This window comes from Chiroxiphia lanceolata, chromosome 3 (assembly GCF_009829145.1).
Source record: "Chiroxiphia lanceolata isolate bChiLan1 chromosome 3, bChiLan1.pri, whole genome shotgun sequence".
In the NCBI taxonomy this organism is placed as follows: domain Eukaryota; kingdom Metazoa; phylum Chordata; class Aves; order Passeriformes; family Pipridae; genus Chiroxiphia; species Chiroxiphia lanceolata.
The window spans coordinates 84136252-84160677 of record NC_045639.1 but is presented as its reverse complement, the minus strand read 5'-3'; the positions used below and the strand labels follow the sequence as shown (position 1 = coordinate 84160677).

The window sequence follows — 24426 nt, the reverse complement described above, 5'->3', positions numbered from 1 at the left end:
GTCTGTCTGGACTTCAGCAAAGCCTTTGACACCATCTCCCACAGCATACTCCTGAAAAAGCTGCAACCTATGGCTTGGACAGGGGAACTCTCTGCTGGGTTAAGAACTGGCTGGAGGGCCGGGCCCAGAGAGTGGTGGTGAACGGTGCTGCATCCAGTTGGCAGCTGGTCACTAGTGGTGTCCCCCAGGGATCAGTGTTGGGCCCGGTTCTAATTAATATCTTTATTGAGTGTGCCATTAGGAAGTTTGCAGATGATACTAAGTTGGGGGGGAGTGTCAATCAGCTGGAAGGCAGGAGGGCTCTGCAGAGGGACCTGGACAAGCTGGAGAGATGGTCTTTATTCCAATGGGATGAGGTTCAACAAGGCCAAGTACTGAGTCCTGCACTTTGGCCACAACAACTCCATGCAGTACTACAGGCTAGAGACAGAGTGGCTGGAGAGCAACCAGGCAGAAAGGGACCTGGGAGTTTGGATTGACAGGAAGCTGAACATGAGCCAGCAGTGTGCCCAGGTGGCCAAGAAGGCCAATGGCATCCTGGCCTGGATCAGGAACAGTGTGGCCAACAGGACCAGGGAAGTGATTCTTCCTCTGTACTCAGTGCTGGTGAGGCCACACCTGGAGTACTGTGTTCAGTTCTGGGCCCCTCAGTTCAGGAAGGATATTGAGGTGCTGGAGCAGGTCCAGAGAAGAGCGGTGAGGCTGGTAAAGGGACTTGAGCACAAGTCCTGTGAGGAGAGGCTGAGGGAGCAGAGTAGTTTAACCTGGAGAAGAGGAGGCTCAGGGGAGACCTCATCACTCTCTACAACTGCCTGAAAGGAGGTTGTAGCCAGGTGGGCATCAGTCTCTTCTCCCAGGCAACTATCAGTAAGACAAGAGGGCATGGTCTTAAGCTGTGCCAGGGGAGGTTTAGGTTAGATATTAGGAAGAAATCTTTTACAGAGAGGGTAGTCAGACATTGGAATGGGCTGCCCAGGGAGGTCCCTGGAGGTTTTTAAGATGAGACTGGATGTGGCACTTAGTGCCGTGGTCTAGTAACCGTGGTGGTAGTGGATCAAAGGTTGGACTTGATGATCTCGGAGGTCCTTTCCAACCTGGCTGATTCTATGATTCTATGATTAAGACAAAAAAAAATTTATTCATGGTTTCCAACCTGCCTGTAATGCTGTTTGCTCAGCACCATTTCTTTTCCTAATAACAAATATTGTCATTGCCTGTATTTGTGCAAGTAATTAATTAGTATTCAGGGTATTATGGATTATTTCCATTTGGAGAAGAGAAAGGATGGAGTAGGCCTTTGCTGTTCTTTTGATTTACAAATGAAATATGTAGGGGCCCTTAGTGCAAGATTACAAAAGTTCTTGTTTTTGTTAAATATGATAGGAAATATGTATCAAAAGCTGTATGTTTCTTTCCTCTGCCCCCAGTCTCTCTCCAGTGAATGCTTTCTGTCAGAGCTCTCTTCCTGTAGCTTCACATTAGCAGTGTCATTTTACTTCTTTGACATCTCTCTGATATTTGCAGATGAGACCATGTGGAACTGCAGCGTCAAAGCCCATCCCTCAGCCTATCACTTAACATACCTGGGTAAAATAGTTTGAATTCTATCTAGGTCTTGTTTTCTGTTATCCTAGACATGTTTTTGAAGAAAAGGACCTAAAATTGTTCCATTTTTTGATCTCAGGCATGCCATAGTAGTTTGTTTTTCAAAGGGGCGATAGGACCACCTTAGCTCCAACACATCATTACTTATCCCACCTCTTAAGTTCTATTCTGGTTACTTTCAGGCCACTTTTAGCACTGTTCCTGCTGTAATGATTTTCTTTCCCTTCATGGAAAAATTCAGTTTGTTGATGTTTGGGGTTTTTTTTCCCTTAGGGGAAAATTACCTCTTGCATCCTTTAATTTTTGAGGGCAGCTGTATATCCCAAGGGGGTTTTGATAGTAGTCCTTAAGCATAGCTTTAAATGTATATACATACTTTAATAATTAGAATCTTAGGGGTTTTCTGTACTTCTACCTGTTTACTAATGAAACTTTTCTCACAACTTGAATTTGTCATGCTTCTCTAAAAAATATGTTTTATGTGCTCAAGTACGGTGTATGTTTGTGTTATGGTGATAGGATAGAAATTAAAAGTAAGCTCTGTGCTGTATATTATCTACAGACAGTTGCAAAAACAGTTGAGTATTTCTTGCTTGCCTTTTTAGTGCTCAGCTCCTGAAGTGAAATCCACAACCCTAAAAAAGGTACCTCTGTACTTTGTAGGCATGCATGCCAGATACTTGGCATCTCTGAGTGGTATTCAAAGTAGCTCACACATTGTGGGCAGGAGAAAAAGAGTGAAGGATTGGGAAATAAACGTCTGAAATCCGTTTTCATTTGCAGGAACTGGCTGTAAATCTTAGGCACTTAAATGAGACATTTATTTATATTCCTGCTTCTTTTTAAGGATGACCGATTCACTCTTTAGTTTAAAAATCTAAAAGCTAAAAAAAACTAGTTTTCTTTAATTTATCCAATGACTTTTTCTAAGCAGATGAAAAGTTTGAATCCATATTCTTCTGCTCTGAGCAAACTCACACTTGTTGCATACTGTCTTCTGTATCCATTAATATAGCTTAGCAACTCGGCATCAGCAGACGGATGTGCACTTCTTCAACTCTGCAAGGCTTCTGACTGTGACTAGTTAAGAAGGAAGAATCAAGAGTAATATAAATTTTAATCTCTCAGGTCTGGAAGGCTGTTTATCTAGAGCTCCTCCCTGATAATCAATAGACTATTTACAGTAGTTATTAAAAAAATGGGCAGCAGCAGCATTAGAGGTGTCTGAGTGGCAGCTGTTGTGAATACTGTTTGTTTAACTGGGATTGATACTGTCTTTCTGTTGACAATATTTACTGGATCTAGCCTCTTGGATGAATTAGATATTTAGATGCCTAATTGATGAATCCCAAGAAGATGCAGATGTTCTTGATCTCTGCCAAGACAGCATTGTTTGAAGTAAATTTATTGTTGAAGACTGATGCCAACAGGATCCTAAGTGTCTTTAGTAGTTAGCTTAACTTTTTAGTACACCATTTTTTTGTACTTAGTCTTCAGATGAACTGATGACTTGTGTGTTTGCATGGTCACAAAGAAAGTGTTGGCTTTTCTATAAAAGTGATTAGAGTGAGGTGATAGAGCAAGGTTTTAATGTATGGAAATGGATATTACCATCTTGAGGTAGTCACTACATTAAACATGACAGTGAATTTTATTAATGGACATTCAGGTTGTGCTTTAGTTTTGGGTTGGTAGTTTTTGTTTCTTGGTTTGCCTTTTTTGTCCTTGTTTAAAAGACACAAATACACACATGCACAGGACAGGACCTGTTATATGTGTTACGTGTGTTTTATCCCATTAAGTTTAGAATCCGAGATAGTATTATTCTAACTGTAGAATTTCTAATATAACATGCTCAGTGTTTGAAAGTGAAGGTTAAGTGGAAGTTGCCAGGGTAGCAGTTTATCTTAAAAGCGTGCAAAGCTTTGTAACAAAGTTAAAAGAACAATTAAAGATTTAGAGATAAATTATATAAGATGCAACGTGAGTTTACCAGAGATAGATTGTGGCAGAACAACGTAACAGCATTCTTTGTAAAATAAACTGCGTTTACAGATGTGAAATTTGATAGCTTTTATCTATCTGGTGTTCAGTAAAGCATTTGTTATGAAGCTCATACTAGAAAAATATTACTGAAACTGTAAAAGATGTTCTTTAATGTTTTTCATTTTCTTATTGGATAAAGAAACAGAGAAGTAGCAGCAAGTTGTGCTCTATACTGAGCATTTATACTTAACAGGAAGAGGAGGGAAAAGATTTGTGGATGTCAGTCAATCAGAGGGCATATTACTCAAGGGTAGTCCAGTCTCTGCAGGTGTGCTGGCTCTTGTCCAAGTCTGTCATCCTTATGTCAACAGTAGCAGCCTTCCCTTGTGCTAGGAGGGAGGGTAAACACCTAGGAAATAGTCTGGGAAATTTGCTTCTGCTGGTGGCCTTTGTGATGTTAAACAGTAAGGAAAGAAGAGAGTAAGAAGGTTTGTGCAAGTGCATCTGTGCTTCACAGCAGTTCTGTGGTCTCTCGTCGCTCCCCCTTGCCGATGTGGCAGCAGCAGCCGACTTGGCTTAGTTTAGCCTGTGGACAGGAGCAAGCAGATGCACTAATTATTGCCTGTTTCACTAGGGAAGTGATACGGGGTTGGAGCTGATCAGTGACTTGGAGAGTGACTTTTAGGCAGCCATGAAGAAATAAATTTAAGAAAGGTATTTCCAATCTGTAAGTAGAAGAAATTGCACCTTCACATTCCCAGTCTGACGTAAAAGTTTCATAGTCAGTAATGATGACTTTGAGGAGTTTGTGCGGTGCACTTCGTTGGAGATCTTCCCTTCTCATTCCACAAATTCAGCAAGGCTGTACTTAAGTCAGTAAGTTGGTTTCTATTACCTCAGGAGTCCCTGACTCATCTCCTGAAGAGTTCGTGTTTCAGTGTAGCCAGCACATTTCAGAGTCAGCAGCAGAGGACTGTCCTTAGCACCCTGTTCCTCTAACCTTTGGCTCTCACCCCACAGTTTGCCCATGGGGCACAAGCCTGATACTGGCAGCTTGCAGCAGCTTGCAGCAGTGAAGCCAACTGATGGTCCTAGCAGAGAACATCAGGTTTGGAAGAGTGGAGAAAAGCATGAACGAGATTATGAAAGAGGGGATATTTAGGCTAGGTATTAGGAAAAAATTCTATACTGTGAGTGTGGTGAGATACTGGGACAGGTTGTCCAGGGAGGTTGTGGATGCCCCAACCCTGGCAGTGTTGAATGCCAGGCTGGATAAGGCCTTGAACAACCTGGTCTAGTGGGAGGTGTCCCTGCCTATGGCAGGGAGGTTGGTACTAAATTATCTTTAAGGTCCCTTCCAACCCTTAACACTCTGTGATTCTTTGAAGAGGTAAGGGCAGAGCAAGGGCTTAAGATGAGGCTTACGGAGCAAAGAGTTGAATTAATATGTATCGAATCCCAAGACAGGAAGATAGGAGAAATAGTGGCACATGAACAGGAGGAGAGATAAATGACAAGCATCAATTTACAAAGGAAGCAATGTGACAGTAAGATAAGAAAAGGGGTGCTAATGTTCTCTATATAGAAGTGAAGCTTTTCAATTGGTACTGATGATTACGAATGGAAGTCAGGTTGGACTAAATGGGCAAAGGGCAAGGGTGACACAAAATCAAAGGCAAAAATATTGCTTTGTTTTTAACACCTCACAATTTGAGGATACCCGTAATAATTATTTGCCTTAGTCTTATATTACCAGATATGCCAGTCACTTGGGGAAGAAAGCTGTTACTTGGCACAAAACCAGTAAATTAGCAAAACAGAAACTGAGGTGCAGTTATCATAGTTGCAAGGTGTAGTGAATCGTGCAACTCATGAAAGAATTAAACTCACAAATTTTGGATATCCATTATTAAAGAAAAGTCTAACACACTGATAAATGAATAATAAAAGAATAATTCATAAGTTTTTTTTTATCCTGTTTCCTGCGAAACAGGGCTCATAGGAGTGTGCTGTCTGTTTTCCTCATCTGTCTTTCCCTGTGCTAGTAACTTTTGAAACTAGCTACTTTTGAAATCACTTGCAAAAAAGTGGAAGGTCAGTAATACCTTCAAGTAGGCTTTAAAATCAGTAGCTGGCTAGAGGAGATATCAAGTTAGTATGCTTGAGGTAAGCAGAACATCGACATTATATATTCGTTTTGGCAACAGCCGGGTCGACAATCCACACATCCTTCCCAGTTACTGTCACAGCATTGCTCTGTCTTGCTCTGCATCCTGAAAGCATGGGAAGACAGCAGAAATGGCAGTGTGGGAGGAGGGTTAGGGACAAATGATGCAGCGCCTGAACAGTGAACCAGGCTTCATTATTTTCTTGTTTCTAATAGTATATTTTTTTACAATCTAATTTTCTGACTGCTTTTAACTGAGAATCTCTGAAGGACATAGGTTTTGTTTCATCTACACCATTATCAAGTCCAAGGGATTAAAAGATTTTTGTTCTTTTTTAACATTGGGTAGATCGGAGAGTTGAAGATACACTTTTATCTTTAATGAAACTGCACACTATTTGAAGTATTTTCAGTTTAAATGTTTCCAGAGTTTAATTAGCAATACATGAGCATTGCTCTACAGCAGTCCGTTTGCTATTTACAGATTTATTGCTTATATGCTATAAATTTGTTCTATATTAACTTAAGGCATACAGACTGTGAGCATTTTTTAACCTTCCTTCTTGTCTTGTATTTTCTTAAAATATACTGAGATCCACCAAGATACAATGTAAAGTCCATACTCTTTAATAAATCGGCATTATTTTAAAAATTATTAATAATATTAAATATAATTATAGTACATTTGCTATATTACTCTAAAATATTTGTGTAATAAGTATGTATTTAAAAAGAATATTTATTAAATCTTAATAATTTCACAGGTGGGATTTTTCAGTGACATTGATATCCTAATCTCAAGTGCTCTAAGGGGCATCCTTACAAAATACGTATTTGCTTCTCTTAATAGACACTCAGGCTTTAAATTTGAAGATCCCCTGTTATCTAGTCCTAAAATAATTCCAACTAGAAAATGGCAACTTTTGCCAAACTAGAAAGGATATGGAAATTTTGTGAAAGATCCTATTTTATTTAAATCTCAACTGCTAACATTAATAACTGCACCAAAAAAAAAATTTCACTGTTTCACTATCTGGCAAAAAAACATGTAAGCAAATAGAAGAGAGCTTAAAAAAGAACAAAAATTATGATGTTTTTGTGTAAATATATACTTTTACTGTGATCTTTGGGAGAGGTAGCATTGAAAAACTACTCTGGATTGTCTAGTTTAATTGCTTGCCAAAGGCAAATTAGCAAGTATACTCAATGTTATATGCTGAAAATGTAGAACTGTAAAATAGTTATCCCTCCTTAATTTATATAAAAAAAGTAAAAGTCTGATTTTAATTCATATATCTTCAAGGCACATGTAGGTGCAAGGATTACATTATCCTTTCATATCATTGTAATTGTTCAGAAATCTATTTTTATCTCACCTTATTTCACATTTCATCCTTATGGGATATTGCGTGTATATGTTTATGGGTGATTTTAATCTCACAGGTTTTCAAAGCTATATGCGTACAATTTATGAAATCTCTTCAGTTTGTAAATTTAATCTCTTTACTTTGTATCTCTGCCTGCAGATTTGAACATGAGACTTGTTTGTCTTCTGTAGTTTTCTTTTGATATTTCTTTAGGGATTACGTGGAGAAGTGAGATGATTCAGAGAAAAGATTTATTGAAGATTGATTATTATGGCTGTCTCATGTTGAGTGGATGATAACCGAGCTGGTCCTACTCTTCAGCTGCAAGAGGCCAGTAAAAAGGCATTGCATCAGGCAGGAAAACAGTAACTGTAGATGCGAACCTGCCTAATTAACTGGTTTTACAGCAAAAGTTTTCAGTCCACTTCACTGTCCACTTATGTAGCCCAGAATTTTGTCAGTTACAATTTTACGAGAGACAGTGTTGAAAACCATGGTAAAATTAAGGTAAATGTTAATAAATTCATGTTGACTGCTACCTGGATCACTTTCCTACTTTTCGTGTGTTTGGAAATGTTTTCCATGAGGATTCATCCCATGCAAGCTTGTAAATGGTGGACAAGTATTTTTATTCATATATGTGCATGTGTATGTGTGTATACGCAGGTGAGCTGGCTAGAGGTGTAATCTACATCGTTAATAGGATGCAGTGGTCTGATGTTGAGTGGTTAAGACATGACAGTTATTCTTAGACATAAAATATTTGGTCAGGATATCCTTTTATCAGTCAAAAATACTCAAAGAGTTATTGAATATTAATTTTGTAAGGGTATGCATTTATATGAAAATGGAATTTATAGTAATTGTACTTAATGTGTCTTTTTTTTCTTTGAAAGAACTTTTATATACAGAAATGAGAGTTTCTTCCAGTAGTGTTTTACAAAAGAATGTCATGTACACTTTGTAGAGCAGTAAGTTTCGTTACATAATATCTATTAATTTCAGAGAACAAAGAAAACAACTTTCTTAATAGAAAAGACAGTGGCAAAAAAAACCCAAAACCTAATAAAATTCTCATGTAAATTCACATCACTCCTGTGGTTCAGGAGAAATGCATTGTTAAAAAACAATATGAAAATGAATTGTTTGAATTTGAAAATATAGTGTGTCTTCCGGCAGTTAGCATTTAATTAGGTTTATTCAAGATAACTCTGTTGACAGAAAACCACAGTACATGTCTTAGCATAAGTGTTTGAATTTCAAAGAATTTGTTCATTTGTCTACCTGTGACAAACAGAAGTACTGTATGTGCAGAGTAGTCATCAACTTTCTTTGTCAGCAGATGGGCTTGATGATATCTAATGCTGAAAAGGTGTGTCCTGGGGAATTCACACTTTGGAGGAGTTTGTTCATATGAGAGTTTCCTGTAGCGTTAATCTTTTGAGAACAGATGTCAGTTTGTCATAGATCTCGTATGTATGTAACTAATAGATTTTTAAACAGTTGAAATTTTTGAATTTGATTTTTTTCTTTAAAATTTGAATATGTAAATCGCATTTGTATTTAACGTAATTGCACTAAAAAAGACGGAGATGTATTCTGAAAGATTAAATTTACTGTTATTTCTCTTTAGTTTCAGGCACTGCATTCTGTATCAGAAACACTGATTTTGCTAGGAAGGAACAACACATTAAGAAATTCTTTAATATCGCTTCTACTGTCAGAAGTACGTCAGTTTGCTGAGCAGCTGTTGCAGGCCCACCAGGTACTGTTGTCTTTTCTTTTGGAGAAGGGCTGAAGAGTGGTGTTGGGGAGTGTTTTGGCTGTATCTGTTTCATAAAACGTAATAAATGCATTAGCCTATAGAATATGCAGGTTCAAGAACCCAGAAAATGCTAGGACCTAACTTAAACAGGAAATTCAAAAAAAAAAAAGGAGGTATAAAGTAAAAGAAAATTTCCCTATGGAAAAGTGAAATTATCAGACTGTGTAATAAATAGACTCAATAGATTTTAAGATTATGCTATATAATTGGAAAAACACTTGAAATAATTAGTTAGAACACTTACTGTAATGTGTAAATTGTTGATTATGCAGGCAGTACAACTTGGGGATCCACCTGAACAAATTATTTCTGTCTCTTGCTCATGTAAAACTAGAAAGATCATTGCTTCATTTTATTTGATAACTAAATTTCATGTTTCAAATCATAATATTAACTTTCATTATGCAAAAGTTATCCAACACATAATATTGTATTTAGTTTGTTGCAATGAGTAGGACGTAAGGAGCAGAATAGAACTTGTGGTGAAATTTATATTTAGGTTAAGTTTTTTCAGTAAACTATAGAGTTTTAAAAAAGGGAGGAAAAGAGAAAGTGAATGTTACTTTAACATTTGAAGAAGAGAGGTATGAAATAAATAGGTTTTATAGATTTTTCATGTATTTTTATGTTGTGGGTATGTATTTTATGCAAAGTGTTCAGCCTCACTTGGGATTACGGGTTGATTGCACACTATCCTAAGATGATCAATAAAAAGAAAGCATGCAGCTTTTTATTTGGTGGCCAATAAATTTATTGATACATACAGAAAACATTCATCGTAGATATATTCAGCAGTGGTCCAGTTTAACAAATATCTTAAATGTTGCTCAAGAACTTTATTATTTTTCTCTCTAGGGTATGATATGGTAGTAAGTTCAGACTGCTGGCAGGGAATGTATAATTTCCAACACTGATTTCTACTATGTTTGAATCGTATTCTGAAAAGAAAGGCAAATTTTGAAAGAATTAGACAAAGAGCTGTGTCTTATTTTAAGTCACTGTTAGCATACAAGACATTGATGGCAACCAAAAGTCAACAGACTTTTAACAAATGTAAGAATAGGGAAGTGTAATTAGAAACAATAATTGGTTTTTAAGTTTAAAGAAGTTGTTAGTTTTTAACATTATTAAATCTCACCTGTGTAACAGAATTAGTCATCCTTTCTGGTTTTGCCAGTGGCAGCACAGAACCTTTCAGTGCTCCACAGTGATGTCAAGCTTACACTGAACATTGCACTTTACTGACTTGGTTACTATGGTGCTTAACCTTGCCATACTGTAATTATTTTAAGTATTGCTTTTGTATTTGGTGAAACCTTAGGAGCTGTGTGTCTGTCTGTAGCTGACACTTTGTAGGACTTTGAAAAGCTGCAGTTTGTGTAGGGAAAGTAACTGAAGTTCTGGTTTGCTTAGCTTGCTGTGAAGTCAGTGTTTTTGAATTTCATGCATTCTTGCATTTAGTCCAAATAGATGTATTGTGTTAATTTAAAAACCCTTATACATTCTGTATGTGATAATATAATATGGAAATGTATCACAATTGGCCTCCAAACTCTGGTATTTCTGATGGCCTGATTTACAGACCTGCTTCTAAATGTTTCTGACTTTGTGCAGCATTATTTTTGGTAGGTGTAATTCTAAAAAGGGTTAAAGTATTTTTTCCTTGTTTTGTAATCAAATCTAATGATACAGTATCAGTTTGAAATACACAAAATGACAGCTTTAAAAAAAATGCTTCTTAAATGCTTAAATTAGAAAAGATAATACTTCATTAGCTGACAAGTATCCTAATTGTGGTTTGTTACTTAAGCAATGCTGCTGTTAATTGCAAAGGTGTTTCATGTGTTCCATTGAAAACAGTCACATTAGGGACTCTGAATTTTAATTCTGATTAGAGATGTGCAAATATGTGGGGTTTGTTTTGCTTTATTGTTTGTTTGGTTTTTTGTTGGTGTTGGCAGATGGGAGAAATAAAGAAATCATCTGAGACGTATTCAGGTTGACTTTTGAGCATTTGATGAAAACAGAAATTGAAAAAATAGCTTGTTCATCCAAGCAAATTTCTATGTATTTATGTTATAGTAATAATTATTTTTTTAAAGTTGAAGATGCTTTTCAACACTGACTTGGACTGAAAACAAAATCCCTTTTAATTTTTCTAAATGAGTCATCTAGATAGCTCAACATTTTCATTTCAACTTCCTCCTTAAGGCTTGAGCTAAGGTCCAAATAGTTTGTCAAATGTATGCATTCCAGAATATGCAACTTTATATTCAACCATTTCTTCAATGGCAAGTGTACTCGACTCAACCCCTTGTGGGTTTGTGGATGCATCCTTTGATAAATATTGAAAATTTTTTACTTTAGAATTCTGACTGATTTTAGAGAGTTTGAGTCTTCTTGGGCAAGCTTATCTGTCTATGACCCACAGTTTCAAAAGGCTTCCTATCTCCCTAGCTTTACAAATTAAAAAATCAGGTTGACTGTATGAGAGTGTATTGAATAAACTACAACAGAAAAGTACAGAGATTATTATGAATATTTTTATATTCTCTAATTGGCTATATCCATTAATCTTACAATACGAAAAATTAATGTCAAATGTATGAATAATATTATATTGTATATGATATTCCCACATGTTAATATAGAAAATTAGGTAAGGAATATATAAAACAGTATCATTATCCTGATGTTCCACTCAGTTATAATGAATGTTATGGTTGTAAGCTCTCAGGCCAGTTAGTAGTTTGCTTTAATTCATTCAAGTACTTCATCATGTGCTTAAAGTAAAGCTCCTACTTCAGCACTTTGCTGACATCAGGATGCTGACTTCTAGGCAAAAGCATATTAATATAAACTCAATTGGATCCCTTAATTTTTACAGATGTTGGATCAGTTTTATCTATAATAGTAACCTTTCAAGCTTCATAAATACAGTTTATAAGAGTACAGTAACTGAACCTTATTGCCCTATGGAATAGAAATCTTCTGATCCTCAATTGGATTCCTACTGCAGACCACATAAAATTGTAAGATACTAAGATTTCACAGTGATATTGTGGAAGATGGATCATTTTTCAAATGTTGAGCTCCTCACCATGATCCTCCTTTATGATAGCTGTTTCAAAGACAGAGGACCAGAAATGGAAAGCACATATTGGTTTACTGCCATTTCTAACCCCACAGTGATAATTCCAAGAAATATGAAGAAGAAAATTAAAAACAAGAAAATAGATTTGAAAATAGAAAAAGGAAGATGTACTGTGAGGTTTTGGAAAACTCTCTTATTCAGTAATTGTTGATACATAATTTCTCTAGCATTATGTTTTTATATCACATTACTTTCTGTATACTATTTTTCATTTTTTAAAACTTTAAATATTTCTATCACGGAGCCATACACTGAATAGTTGTGCATTGGTTTTGTGGTTTTATTAAACAAAGACACCAAGTTATATGTAATTCTTAATGTTATGTGTAAGTGTTAAATCCAAATCCCAAATGTGGGTGCTGACTTCTAACGTGAAATGATAGGTGCAGTTAGACTTCGACACAAGACATAGAGGGTGAGATTCTTCTTCTTTAGATGTTTGTAGTAGATATATGGGTGTTTTGATCTGATTTACTTGCTTTAATTTTCCATGATAGCAAAGGGAAGGAAAAAGTCATTTCTTGTCTAACCTATGTTGTTGTACATAACTATGATAATTGTCCCTTGAGTTGTCTGCTTCTCTCATTTGGCTATGAGAAAGGAAACTTACATTGATCAGCTGAAATCTAGATGTTTATGTTGAAGGCATCCAAAGTTAAGAGATGAAAATCCCATAGTATCTCTATGAAGATCTCTTTTTGGATTATCTGAGATGTTATTACCTGAGGTGCCTGATCCTACAGAACAGTTCTAACAGGCAGTCATGCAAAGCATACTTCTGTCTGTACACTGCCAAACTTAATTAAGTAACGTTATTAGATGTTTGTAGCAAGTTATATTTTAGTTAGGATAATTAATAAGTTAACTTATTTCCCAAGTGTTCAAATTCTCTAAGTGTACACAAGAGATTGATGATTGATGGTGATTGAATGTGCAGGATGTGTGTATTGAAGCTTCTTTTAAGATGCATTCCAGCTATGGTGTGTGATGTTTATGCTTCTCCATAGGGAAGGATAAAAGTCGCCACCCATTGGATCCAGGGATGAGACTTGGTAGTTGTAATTTTGATGCCTGTTGGTTGCAATTGTGGTGGCAGTCCTGTCAAAGGGATGGTCTCCTCCCAGCCTTGTTTACTTCTCCTTAAACCTGAGATAGTACCTGAGCACAATAGTACCACCCTTATCTTCTCTCAAGTTCCCATAAGGAGGCTTAACTCACAGTCCAATTCCCTGAAATCCAGGAGACATATTCAGGCAAGGGAGCAGGCTTCAGTGATCTTAACAATGTTTAAGCCATTAACCATTTCAGTCTCTCACACTTTCTTCTTAAGCCTTTCTCCATGCATCCATTCTGTATACAGTGGATATTCTGGGCAGGTGTGGTACCTACCTCATGCTTTATTCCATATGCAAGTGTGTCTGATGTGATGTAGAGAATTCTTCAAATAAGCTGCACTTTCCAAGAAGTTTACTTCATTTGTGGAGTATGACTTCTCTCTTCAGCCATAAATTTATATATGTTTTCTTACAGGTTAGAAAGAAAAGCTATACATTTTTTTCCCCAAATAGGGTAGAAAAATGGCTAAAATGGTTAATTAAAAAAAAAAACAAAACAAAACCACAACAAAACCCTGAGAATATTATGCAGCTAGAAAAGCTAAATACATTTTGAAGTCTACTGTTGTTTGAGGTACTGAAATGGCTATCAAGCACATTTGGCTCTTTGTAGTTTCTACTGTTGGCTTTACTGACACATCAGGTTACTAATACTTCCCCTAGGTAAAAGAAAAGAGATTGGTGCCAGGTAGATCTTATGAAAATAATTAAACTTGCCTCTGGACATCTGTTCATCCTTTCTAAGATGTCATTTCTTTCCTTGTTATGCTGGTAAGCAAATTTCAAATTGTGAATTGTTAAAGATGCTGCAAAATAGTGCTCTGGGTGAATGTAGGATTAATTTTTATTACATGTGACTGCTGATGCTACTGTTAACAAAGGAAATAATGGCTGGATAGAATAATCAGTGGATCTGCATTTTTTTCTTATATATCCAGTTTGGAAATATGGATTTGGGAAAACATAAATCTCTTCCCTGAAAGGCAGGAATGAAAGAATCAGTCAAGACTTGGTATGTGCCAAGAGTGCCATACACCTTTGAAATGTATACCTGCTTCTGCTGCATATGTCATCCCCTATTAAAGATTAGATTTTAAGATGCTTATGAGTCAGACAGAACTGGAAAATGACAAATGGTTCATGCAGTTTTTCTCTTTCCTGTCATACTGTCTTAGAATGATAGCATTTAGGAGAAAGGAGTTTGGAAGTATTTTTACAGAGCTAAAAGGAGCAGGGCTTTGACTACACTTAGGTACTTGGCAAAATTGAGGGTGACATGTAATCGGAAAACCTCAGGTGTGTTTGGGAACAGAAGCAGCAAATATCAATTACATGAGGAGAACAGTGTCGACTAGAGAATTGTTACTCTTAATATTCATGAATCATGTCATTCATGGAAGCATAATACTGGAAAAGGAAAAATGCTTAATTACAAAAATCAGAATATATCAAATCTAAAAAGCAAATAAGTAATATTCCTGAAAATCTTCTTAGTTTAAATAGGGCACAAAATCCAGGATTTAAAACAAACAAAAAAAACCCCCACCAAACAAACCCACAAACAAACAAAAAACCCTCAAACAAACCCAAACCAACAAAGCCTAAAATAACATGATTATAAATTAAAAAAAAAAAACTAAAAATTACCTATTTGAATTTCTGATGCTGTTAAGCTTTCATTGCACTTTTTTTTTTTATGCTGCTTTTACTTCCTTATTATCAGTGTTAATTCTGTCCTTTTCCTATTGCTTTCTTTACAGCTTAGTTAATCCTTTTGCATGCCTGAAAGCAGAACATGAATAAGGAAGAAGCATCAGATTTTTGTGTCATATATGGTATACCTGTTAGTCTGGAAGGCAAATCTTACTTAACCTGTGTCTTCAAATGCTCCTGTTAATTTACCTTCCTGTTTAATGCTCCTGTTAAGTTACTTCTTCCTGGAGCATTCTTGCTTACAGACAATGATTTGCAAAATGGAATGATGTTTCAAAAAATTAAGCACTGCTTCCTTAATGCTTTTGAATATTGGAGTTGCCCATGTGGATAGTATATATACCATATGTGCTCTTAAAAGTTCAATTTCCAGGCAGGGTAACATTTTGTTACAGATTTACTTTCTAATTTTCGTTTTGGATACTTGTTTAAAGTCTTTATTATGCTGTGCTTTTAACACAGTTGCACTAAATGCTTTTTTGGGATACAGTATAAATACACAGTCTTGTGTCAGTGGCTTTGCAGTCTGTTGACTGCTTGAGTATTTCGTATCTTCATGAAATGGAAGAGTCGTAGCCCTAGAATTTCCAACAAGGAATTACTGATATAATGAATTTTTGTTTGGAAGAGTAACAACGGCTGATAATTAAAATTGTCTTTAAGAGCTTAGAAAAATATAGTAAAAAGTAAATGGAAACTGTAGAATTATATGGGATACCAGTGTGAAATCATAACTTCATTTTTCTTTTAAAACATTCTTTTCATTTTACAGGACATGTCAATAGCTTTGAATTTCTTAGCTTTGCACACACTTGCCTTTCTCTAAGCACGTGTGACAGTCCTCTACATAATGACTTATCAGCTGGCCCCATTGGGACTCTCTTTTATCAGTTTGGTTTGATAAAAATACGTTTAAAGCTGTGTTTATCTACCTATAGAGTTTATGCATAAGCATCACTAATTTACATCACAAGACCAGGAAGATTAACTGGTGTTTGTTTGGTGCCTTCTAATATGTTCAAGTGCTTTTAAAAACTCATTATTATGTAGCTCACTGTGAGTTGTTATAACCATAAGCACATGCACAGTGGCCTGTATTCTGTAGTACGCTGTGATACGCCATCAAGCATAGAAAAACTGCTTCTGTTCTTTGCATACTCTTTCTTGATAAGCAATGGGTTTGTTTTACATTTTGTTTGCACTTGAATTGAACTCTTAGCTTAGGTTGTTAATTAGGAAGGATGGCTCTAGTGTATTTAGAGTTACGTTTAGGATTAGAATGGGGTTTAGAATTAAGATGGAAAAATAAGATCCTCACCACAGAGGGAAATGCTTGAAAGACTGGGCCTAGGAGTGTTTGTCATGACTAACAAGACTATACTTGTTCTGCTAGTTCACCGTTGGATTAGAGTTGGTGTTAGAACAAACTGTCTGGTTAACTTCTCAGTTGAAACTGTCATAGGCTACAGTGGTGATGGTGGTGTATATTTGAATATATGTGCTTGTGAGCTGCACTGAATGCTGCTACCACATTCAGAAGGAGCTGCTGTCCCAAGTTTGGCTCTGAAGCAAGCAGAATTCATCATTCTAAGATTTAACTGATATAGAAGTCATTAATAGAGTAGGTTTAAGTCTGGGATGAAAGGGATTGGTTACCTAGAGTTTATTCTGTAGCTAAGGTTATAGTAATGGTTTGCATGGCGGAGACAAGTGCAAGATGAAATCTGGTTCTATAGCTTATTTTAAACTTAGTATAGATTTTGAGTGGCAGCACTCTACCTGGCTGGTTAAGGCTTGATCTGGTAGCAAACTACTATTAATTCTGTGCCTAGAGGGGAAAGTAGTTTTCAGAACTCCTATGCATTGCTACATTGACAGGATTTCTGGTGTAGATTTAATTTAGGGAGATAAGTAGTGATGAGCTAAAGTTGAACATCTTTATAGAAGGTATCAGAGCTAGGTTTAAGGTTTTTGTGCTGAGGGCTTAGGAATCTGGGGTTTCAATTTTCAGTAGGCACTGATGATGTAGCCTTTTCAATCCACAGTGGATTCAGTGAAGAAGATGTATTGGTGGACCTGAATAAGTGTCAGAATAAGACACTTGAGACTCACAGGGGCTTTGGAGATATAGAAATGAGATACTGGTCTAGGTTTGTGGTGAGAGAGGAAGGGAGAAGCAGCTGAGTGTGTTTAGGTCTGAGTGTTAGTTACATGAGTTCCTGAATTGGTTCTAAGATAGAGAGCAAGGCTTAGGTGTCCAGGAATTGAGCAGCAGAATGCTTTGCTGAAGTTGGAGGTGTTCTAGAAAGAGAAGCTGAAGTATGCTCAGACAGGATATAATTTCTATGGCTTGGTTAGATTAAGGATTAAGACATTGCTGTTTGCAGTCTTGAACTTGGATGAAATGCAGATAACCAGATACCCTTGCGGGGTTGAACCACAGTTGTAAATGCACACGCACACATGTACATGGTCACAAAAGAATTTATGATAGCACTGTGTTCATTGCATGTCTTCTAGAATGGTTACATTCATGCTTAAGTATACATTTGAAATGCGTGTAGCACCAACATTACAGAATTAAAACTAGTCTTAGAAAATACCTTCTTGAATCCACTCCAGTTTAGCTTCTTATTGTATAAGACAGGATTATTTTCGCTTGATTCCAATGGCAATTCACGTAGGGAGAACTCAAATGCATTGAGCAAGAAAATGAGGAAAATAGAAACAAAATTTGTGGATATTTCTCCTTTTTCATAAACAATGGCATCCCAGGTTGCATGATTATAGTGCAGACTTTGAAGATGTAGCTTGTATGTTTTGAATTTCTTGGCATCTCTCATTCCTGGAATTGAGTTGGCAAAGCACAATTAAACCTCTGGGTGTATTGTCTTGAAACAAGATCCTTTTGGCTCTATTTCATCCTTATAATTAATTCTTTCATTAAAAGTTACTACTAGTGTCTCTTGAGTTTTCAGATTATTAAACTTCTAGCTGAAGTTGCAGTTTTAAAGAACTCTTTGTGTAACCTTATCATTTAATCAAAGCTCTTTTACTAAGCCTAGCTACAACATTTAATACAGAATAGTATAGGGAATTGTGTATGATAAATATGAGAGAGAGCTAAAAATTTAAGTAGTATTTCTACCACTTGGAATAAATTGTAAAAGAACTTAGTTTAGAGTAACTGAATAAGTTAACCATTTTGAGTTCTTCCTACACAATTTGATTATGTGGACTATGATTCAATCCTGTTGACTAACTTAAAGAGAGTGAATTCATTGAATGATTTTAGAATTGTGGAATCGAAAAGGTTGGAAACATCCTCTGGAGATGATGTTTCCTCCTCAAAGCAGGACACCCTGCTCAAAGCATTTTTTGCACTTCCCTTTGTGGCATCTCAGGATCCCTCTTGGCCAGTTTCTCCAGCCTGTCAAGGTCCTTCTGAATAGTATTAAACTCCGCTGGTATGTCCATCACTTCTACTTTTGTATCGTCTCTAAAGCTGCTCAGTTTGGAGATGCAAAAGTCTCGGTGTCCAGGTCGTTCACGAAGATGTTAAACAGTACTGAGTGCCAATGTCAGCCTCTGGGGTGCACCACTAGTAAGTGACCTCCAGCTGGATTTTATGCCTCTGATCACAACCCTCTAAGAATGGCAGTTCAGGCAGCTTTCAGTCTTCACCTTCACTCTTCACCTAACAAGCCTGTAAGTCTATGCTGACTATTCTCAATCACCATTTTGTCCATCGTAGGCCTGGAAATGATTTCTAGGGTTATTTGCTCCATCACCTCTCCAGGAATCAAAGTGAAGCAGACTGACCTGCGTTTCCCTGTTTGTTCTTGAAGAAAAAAGTGGCATTTGATTTCTTTCAGTCCTTAAGAACTTCCCCTAATTGCTATGACTGTCCAAAGAAAATTGAGTGTCCCTTCCATGACATTGGCCAGCTCCCTCAGCAATCACAGGTGCATGCTTCCAGATCTCATGTATGTCCAGTTATTTTAAATGTTTCCTAGCCTGTTTCTTCTCCACAGGTAAGTTGTTCCTTGCTCCAGACTATCCCACTGGTAACAGGGATGTGGAATTCCTCAAGGCTGGTTTTAGCAGTAAAGGTCAAGGCAAAGAAAGCACTGCATCCTTTGTTACCAGTTTCCTTGGCACATTTTTCTCATCTTCATTTTGCTACTGATGTGCCTGTAAAAATCCTTCTTGATGCACTTCACCTTCCTTGCCAGATTCAACACGAGATGAGCTTTGGCTTTCCTAACCATCTCTGTGCACACTCAGAGTGTCTTCATATTCTTCCCAATTCACCTGACCCCATTGTATGCTTGTTTTGTACTTTTTGTCAGGACATCCTTGTGCATTCACAGGCATGCCTCCTGCCACCTTTGCAGTTGTGTACATCAGGTAAACCATTCTTGAGAGTGAAGGAGGTGATCCTTGAAAATCAACTAACCCTCCCAGATCCTTCTTCTTTCCAGAGTCAAAGCATGTTGGATATTCCCAAATAAATTCTTGAAGAGGCCAAAGTCTGCTCTCCTGTAAACCAGGCTGGCAATTCAACTTTTTGATTTTGATAAATTTTCAAGAATTAAGTGAGATTATAGTTGCAAATTAGGTGAGTTCCTAAGAGAAGTGTTAAGTCATATAAAGACAAGTTATATTTCTACCTACTAGGGAGCAATACTCTTCAGGAAAGTTTATAGGAGCTTCACTAACACTCTGGGAGTTATGAACCAGTGAAGCTAATAATTATCAGTTTATGGGAACATAAGGTGAATATTGAAACATGCTGTGAAGCTCACTTTTCTCAAACGTCCTGTAGAAAACCTTTCATATACCTAAGAAAGTGAAATATCTGTTTTGGAGGATGGCACATTACCCACTAAGTTAGCTCTTAGTCTTCCAGGGCTGAAAGATATTTCAGAGCGACCTTAAATAACTGCTAGAAAAAATTATGTTCAAGTATGTCCCATATTTTTGCTGTTGTTACTTTTTAATTATTTTAATGAAGGAAGCAGTTTTTAGGAAAGAAGCACATTAGCTTCTCTATCTGTTTAATTTAGAACTTGACTGATTTTCAGAACTTGAATAACTAGAGCAAGCAAGCAAAATTATTTATCTAGAAACCTTAGTACTTGGATCTTTTAGGAGCTGTTCTGTTTTTCATCAGGATGTATAGTTTAGTTGGGAAGCTTGCAGCTTATACTGTAAGCTTGATGAACCTTCTTTGTGTCCTGTCAAGTCCAAGAGCATACATTATTTTTGCTTCTGGGGAAGGTGTTGTTTAGCCAATGCACAAGGAACAGGGAAATGACCAAGGATTACTGAGATCTCAAAATACATCTAGAGCATGCTTGCCACTAGCAGGAGCGTCATCAGCATGGTGGTTGGTTCCTTCACTGTGATGAACCTCACTTCTGTGTCCATCTAGGTATCTTGAATGATATCTCTTTGCCTAGTCATTTTCTGTCTGCTACTGTTGTATTACTGTTAGGTCTTTGATGTTATCTCACCTCCTTTCAGTCACCTAAAGGCCGTCACAATTACCTTCCTTTCTCTTCTGTCAGAAGACGTACCAAACCTTGTCTGTCTTTCACAGACTCTTGTCTCCTGAGTAGCCAGGAGAAGGTAACATCAGAAATTTGGCGTTAAAGAGAGGAAGGAGCTTTTAAGCTTGAAAACTCTCTTACTAAGTAGTAATTCTAGATAATCACTGAGTTTTTTCTCAAAAGTAAATGGTGTGTATTTCCGGTTGGTATTTCCAATATTGATAGCAAAATTAGACTAGTGAGTTGTGCTTCTGTCAGAGAAATGCTGTCTGGTTGAAAGTTGTTATTGTACCATCTGCTGAAAACAGAATAAATTTTCGGGTATAAATGAAAAGAATACTTTTCTCTCTCAGTAACAAGATGAAAAAAAATCAATTCTCACTCAGCAAAATTCATCCACAGTGTAGATCAGGTAAATGATATTGTTTTCTATCATGGAAGTTTTTTTTCATTTCATAGATTTTGGCAAATGTTTACCGTTCAGGCTGAAACTTTTTCTCTGTAGATGTCTGTCTCAGGCCATTTCTGTATGTGCCTTTTACTTTATTTTTATTTCTGTGAGTGCATGTCTATGAGTTTAAAGAGGAAAACATCAGTGTATACAGTTTTCACAGAAGCCAGTAAGGGTCTTGCTTTGAATTTGGGTATTTCTGTGTGATGGCAGGCATTGTAAAACCATGTCCTAGACAGCGGAGATTGGCATTAGCAGCTACATTAAATATTTAAAAGATTATTTCTTAAAAGGAGGAAAGTGCTACCTCTCTCTCTCTCTAAAATCATTTATGAAGTTAAAGTAATATTTGTGTGTGAGGAATTATAGCAATGACTGTCATTAAAAAAAAAGTAAATATCAGGTCTGTATTCAGAGCAAAGACTGAATGATACACATTTCATGTCCATGCATATAACAAGGACAGGAAATAGTATTTCTTCTAATTGAGCATTATCCATGCTCTATAGTAACAGAAACAAGTGCACTTGCAAAAACAAAAAATAGAACAAACCACAACCAAACACAACTGTAGGCATAAAATAGTCAAATTAGGCTTGCAGTGTCATTATATTGATTTAAAACTGCCATTCCTAATAAAAGCAGGCAGCTAGTAGTACATTAGGAAACTATATAAAATAAATAAGATAATTATTTGCAATATTAGAGAATGTAGTCTGAGTCATAGACCTTAATTTCTTCAATGTTTCATAATTCTGCTAATGAATCCCTTGACCAACCTTTGGAATGCATCCTGCTAGTTTATTCCACACAGGGGTTGCTCAAGAATCACTCAGTTTTACTTAGCTTAGAGGAAAGTATACTTCGATAAGCATCTGAATTTAATTAATTAGAAGTTTATACCTGTATTTTCTGTCTGTATCGTAGGAGCTGATTCCAGTTTGTGGGTTATTAAAGATAAGGTTTTCCATGGTCACAGTTTCTTAAAACTAATTGCCATATGAAAGACAGCTCTTTCTAAACTATGCCTGTCTGTTTCTCTTGAGTGTAGAAAAAGTAGAGGAAGTTAACTTTCAGGGAAAGCATAAAACTGCTGAGATTCTCCTTATACATGGTTTTAAGACTAACAAAAAGGAAGAGGGTTTCTGCTCCTCTAATGCTTTTGGAGAGTCACATGAAGATTAAACTACATACAGGATTATCTTTTTTATGTAAGAGGGTTTTTTTTATTTGCTATACAGCATTACTAATCACATTTAAAGTGTGACTTTTGAAATCATGGAAAACTTACTAATATCTTTCTGAAAATTCATCTGTTTCCCCTAAATAGTGTTGCTAAATAGGCCAAGCAGTAAAGGCTGCTTTGTGATGAGGAGTATGAAATGTTGCCCAACATTCATTATCCTTATAGTGTAACATTCCTTATAATTGTGCTAGTATATAACTAGGCAACATATATAAGAAACAGTTGGTCAAAATGTCAAGAATATAATGATTACTAAAAAAAAATCAATATTACATAGTGTGGTTTAGGTTTGTTTTTAAAGTTTTGCATCTGTTTAAAAATACAGTAAATTACAGAATAGGGCATTTCCATGTTTTGTAGGTAATCTTCATGGGATTTTTTGTGTGTGTGTTTGACGTATTTTGAGATATTGTGGATGAAATTTGTTTCCATAAAATAATCTAGAAAAGTGAGGACTAAGCGGGGAGAGCAATTGTAATAGTCTTGCAGAACATGAAAAGTTGCCATTCAAGGAGTAGTCCTTTTATATTCTGAGCAGAAGAAGTGTACTTGGTGATTAAGGTTAGATGGCAAACTTACTTACTGAAGTACTCCAATACATTCAGGATGAGCACCTTTTGGGGGTGACATAAGTATAATTAAACCTGTCTCAGGGCAAGGGTTATGATTAGAACACTTGAACACCCTTTCAGCCATAAATCTGAGCTCTTAAACTCCTATTTATATGTTATATTAACATTAATCATTATGGTCAACATTTGCACAGGAAGAGTATAAAACACTGTATTATTATGCAAACTCAGCTGTGTGTGGGGGAGAAAGGGCCAGGTTGAATTTTATGAAGGCAAAATGGTGCCCAGTTCCATACTCCAGCCCCTCAGAGACTCCTTGGTCAGCCCTGGAGTAGCTGTCGGTCACTGGCACACCAGGAGCACTGCCCCACACCCCGCCCTGGAGCCCCAGAGTGGCCCAGAGCCAGCCCCAGAGTGGCCAGTGGGCCAGAAGTCCCACCCAGGGCCACAGGGGGGCCAGAGCAGATAAAACCAAAGACGTGGTCTCCGCATTGTTGCAGCCCTGCCTTTTTCTGGACTCCTGACAGCTGGAACTATGCTGTATCTAGGGTGATAGCTATAATTCTTCTTTTCTCTCTTTCTTTCTCTCTATCTCTCATTTTTTACTACTTCTTCGTCTAATCTCATTTCTTGATATTTGGGTAACTTAAAGCTGGATGGGTTGGATTTTGCTAAGTTGTATGGGTTAGCATGTGCTAGGTCAGTGCTTTGTGAAATGCTTTATTTTGGTTGAATGTTGCCCTTTAAACTTTTTTCAAGGTCCCTTATTTTCTGAAGTTTGCCAGTAAAAGTTTAGTTTTCTGAAGTTTGCCAGTTTGTGTTATTTAACCTCCTGAGAAACGTGTGCAATGTCTTCTCCCATGCACTCTCTCAAGGTATAAAAGAACTGAAGGCCTTTCTAATAAATCCTGCGTGCAGATTTTTGAAACCTTATATATTTTTACGTAAAACCCCTTTGATGAGATCATGGGATGAGCTTGGGATCTAGGGGGAAGCAGGCAAAACTCCACAGCAAAGTTCCTCTGCTTCTGAGTTCTGGAAGAAATTGAAATACTATTCTGATTAAACGTGTGGATGTTAGTTTTGGGGAGATGGGTATAATAAGGATGTAATAATTAACGCTAGTAGTGCAGGACAGAGGCTTTACAGAAAATGTACAAAATTTGACTCATTTTAGAAAATTACTAACAAATCCTACAATCAGGATTTCAAAATGCAAGAGGTTAAAACTATTCTTCAGGCAGTAATAAAAATTCAGGGTGTAGCTTAGCTGTGTCCTGCCAGAGATTTAAACAGGTGATTTTTTTGCGTGGAATTGACTGGTTTGCAACAGAGGAAGCCTTTTGGGGATTTCATTTTTGGAGTTCTGTGGATTCTGTGTTTCTCAGAGAGATTACTTTTGATGTCCCTGCTTATATTCAGTATTCACTGTAACACCTGTGTATAATATATTTTATCTATAAAGATGGAGGAAATGGTAATTTTAAGAGAGGGCTTGAAAAATGGTAGAAAAGGCAGCTGAAGACTGGGCTGCACCACTGATCGATACCTTGTAGAATTGTGAACAGTTACAGTGGTACTATACATATGTGTAAGGATCTTCAGTAATGAGTAGACTACAGCTGTGTTCACTTGAATAGCATTTCAAAGGATATGTACTGTTCTGGGTT

General features: G+C 36.7%; 1 protein-coding gene across 2 annotated transcripts in view; it reads left to right on the top strand.

The window, feature by feature from the left end:
• Positions 1–24426, top strand: part of MEI4 (meiotic double-stranded break formation protein 4) — an 83079-nt gene that overhangs the window by 27003 nt on the left and 31650 nt on the right. For both annotated transcript variants that reach the window (XM_032683905.1, XM_032683906.1), the window contains exon 4: positions 8759–8890. In XM_032683905.1, coding sequence (XP_032539796.1) covers positions 8759–8890 — 132 coding nt within the window. The remainder of the gene's footprint in view (positions 1–8758; positions 8891–24426) is intronic.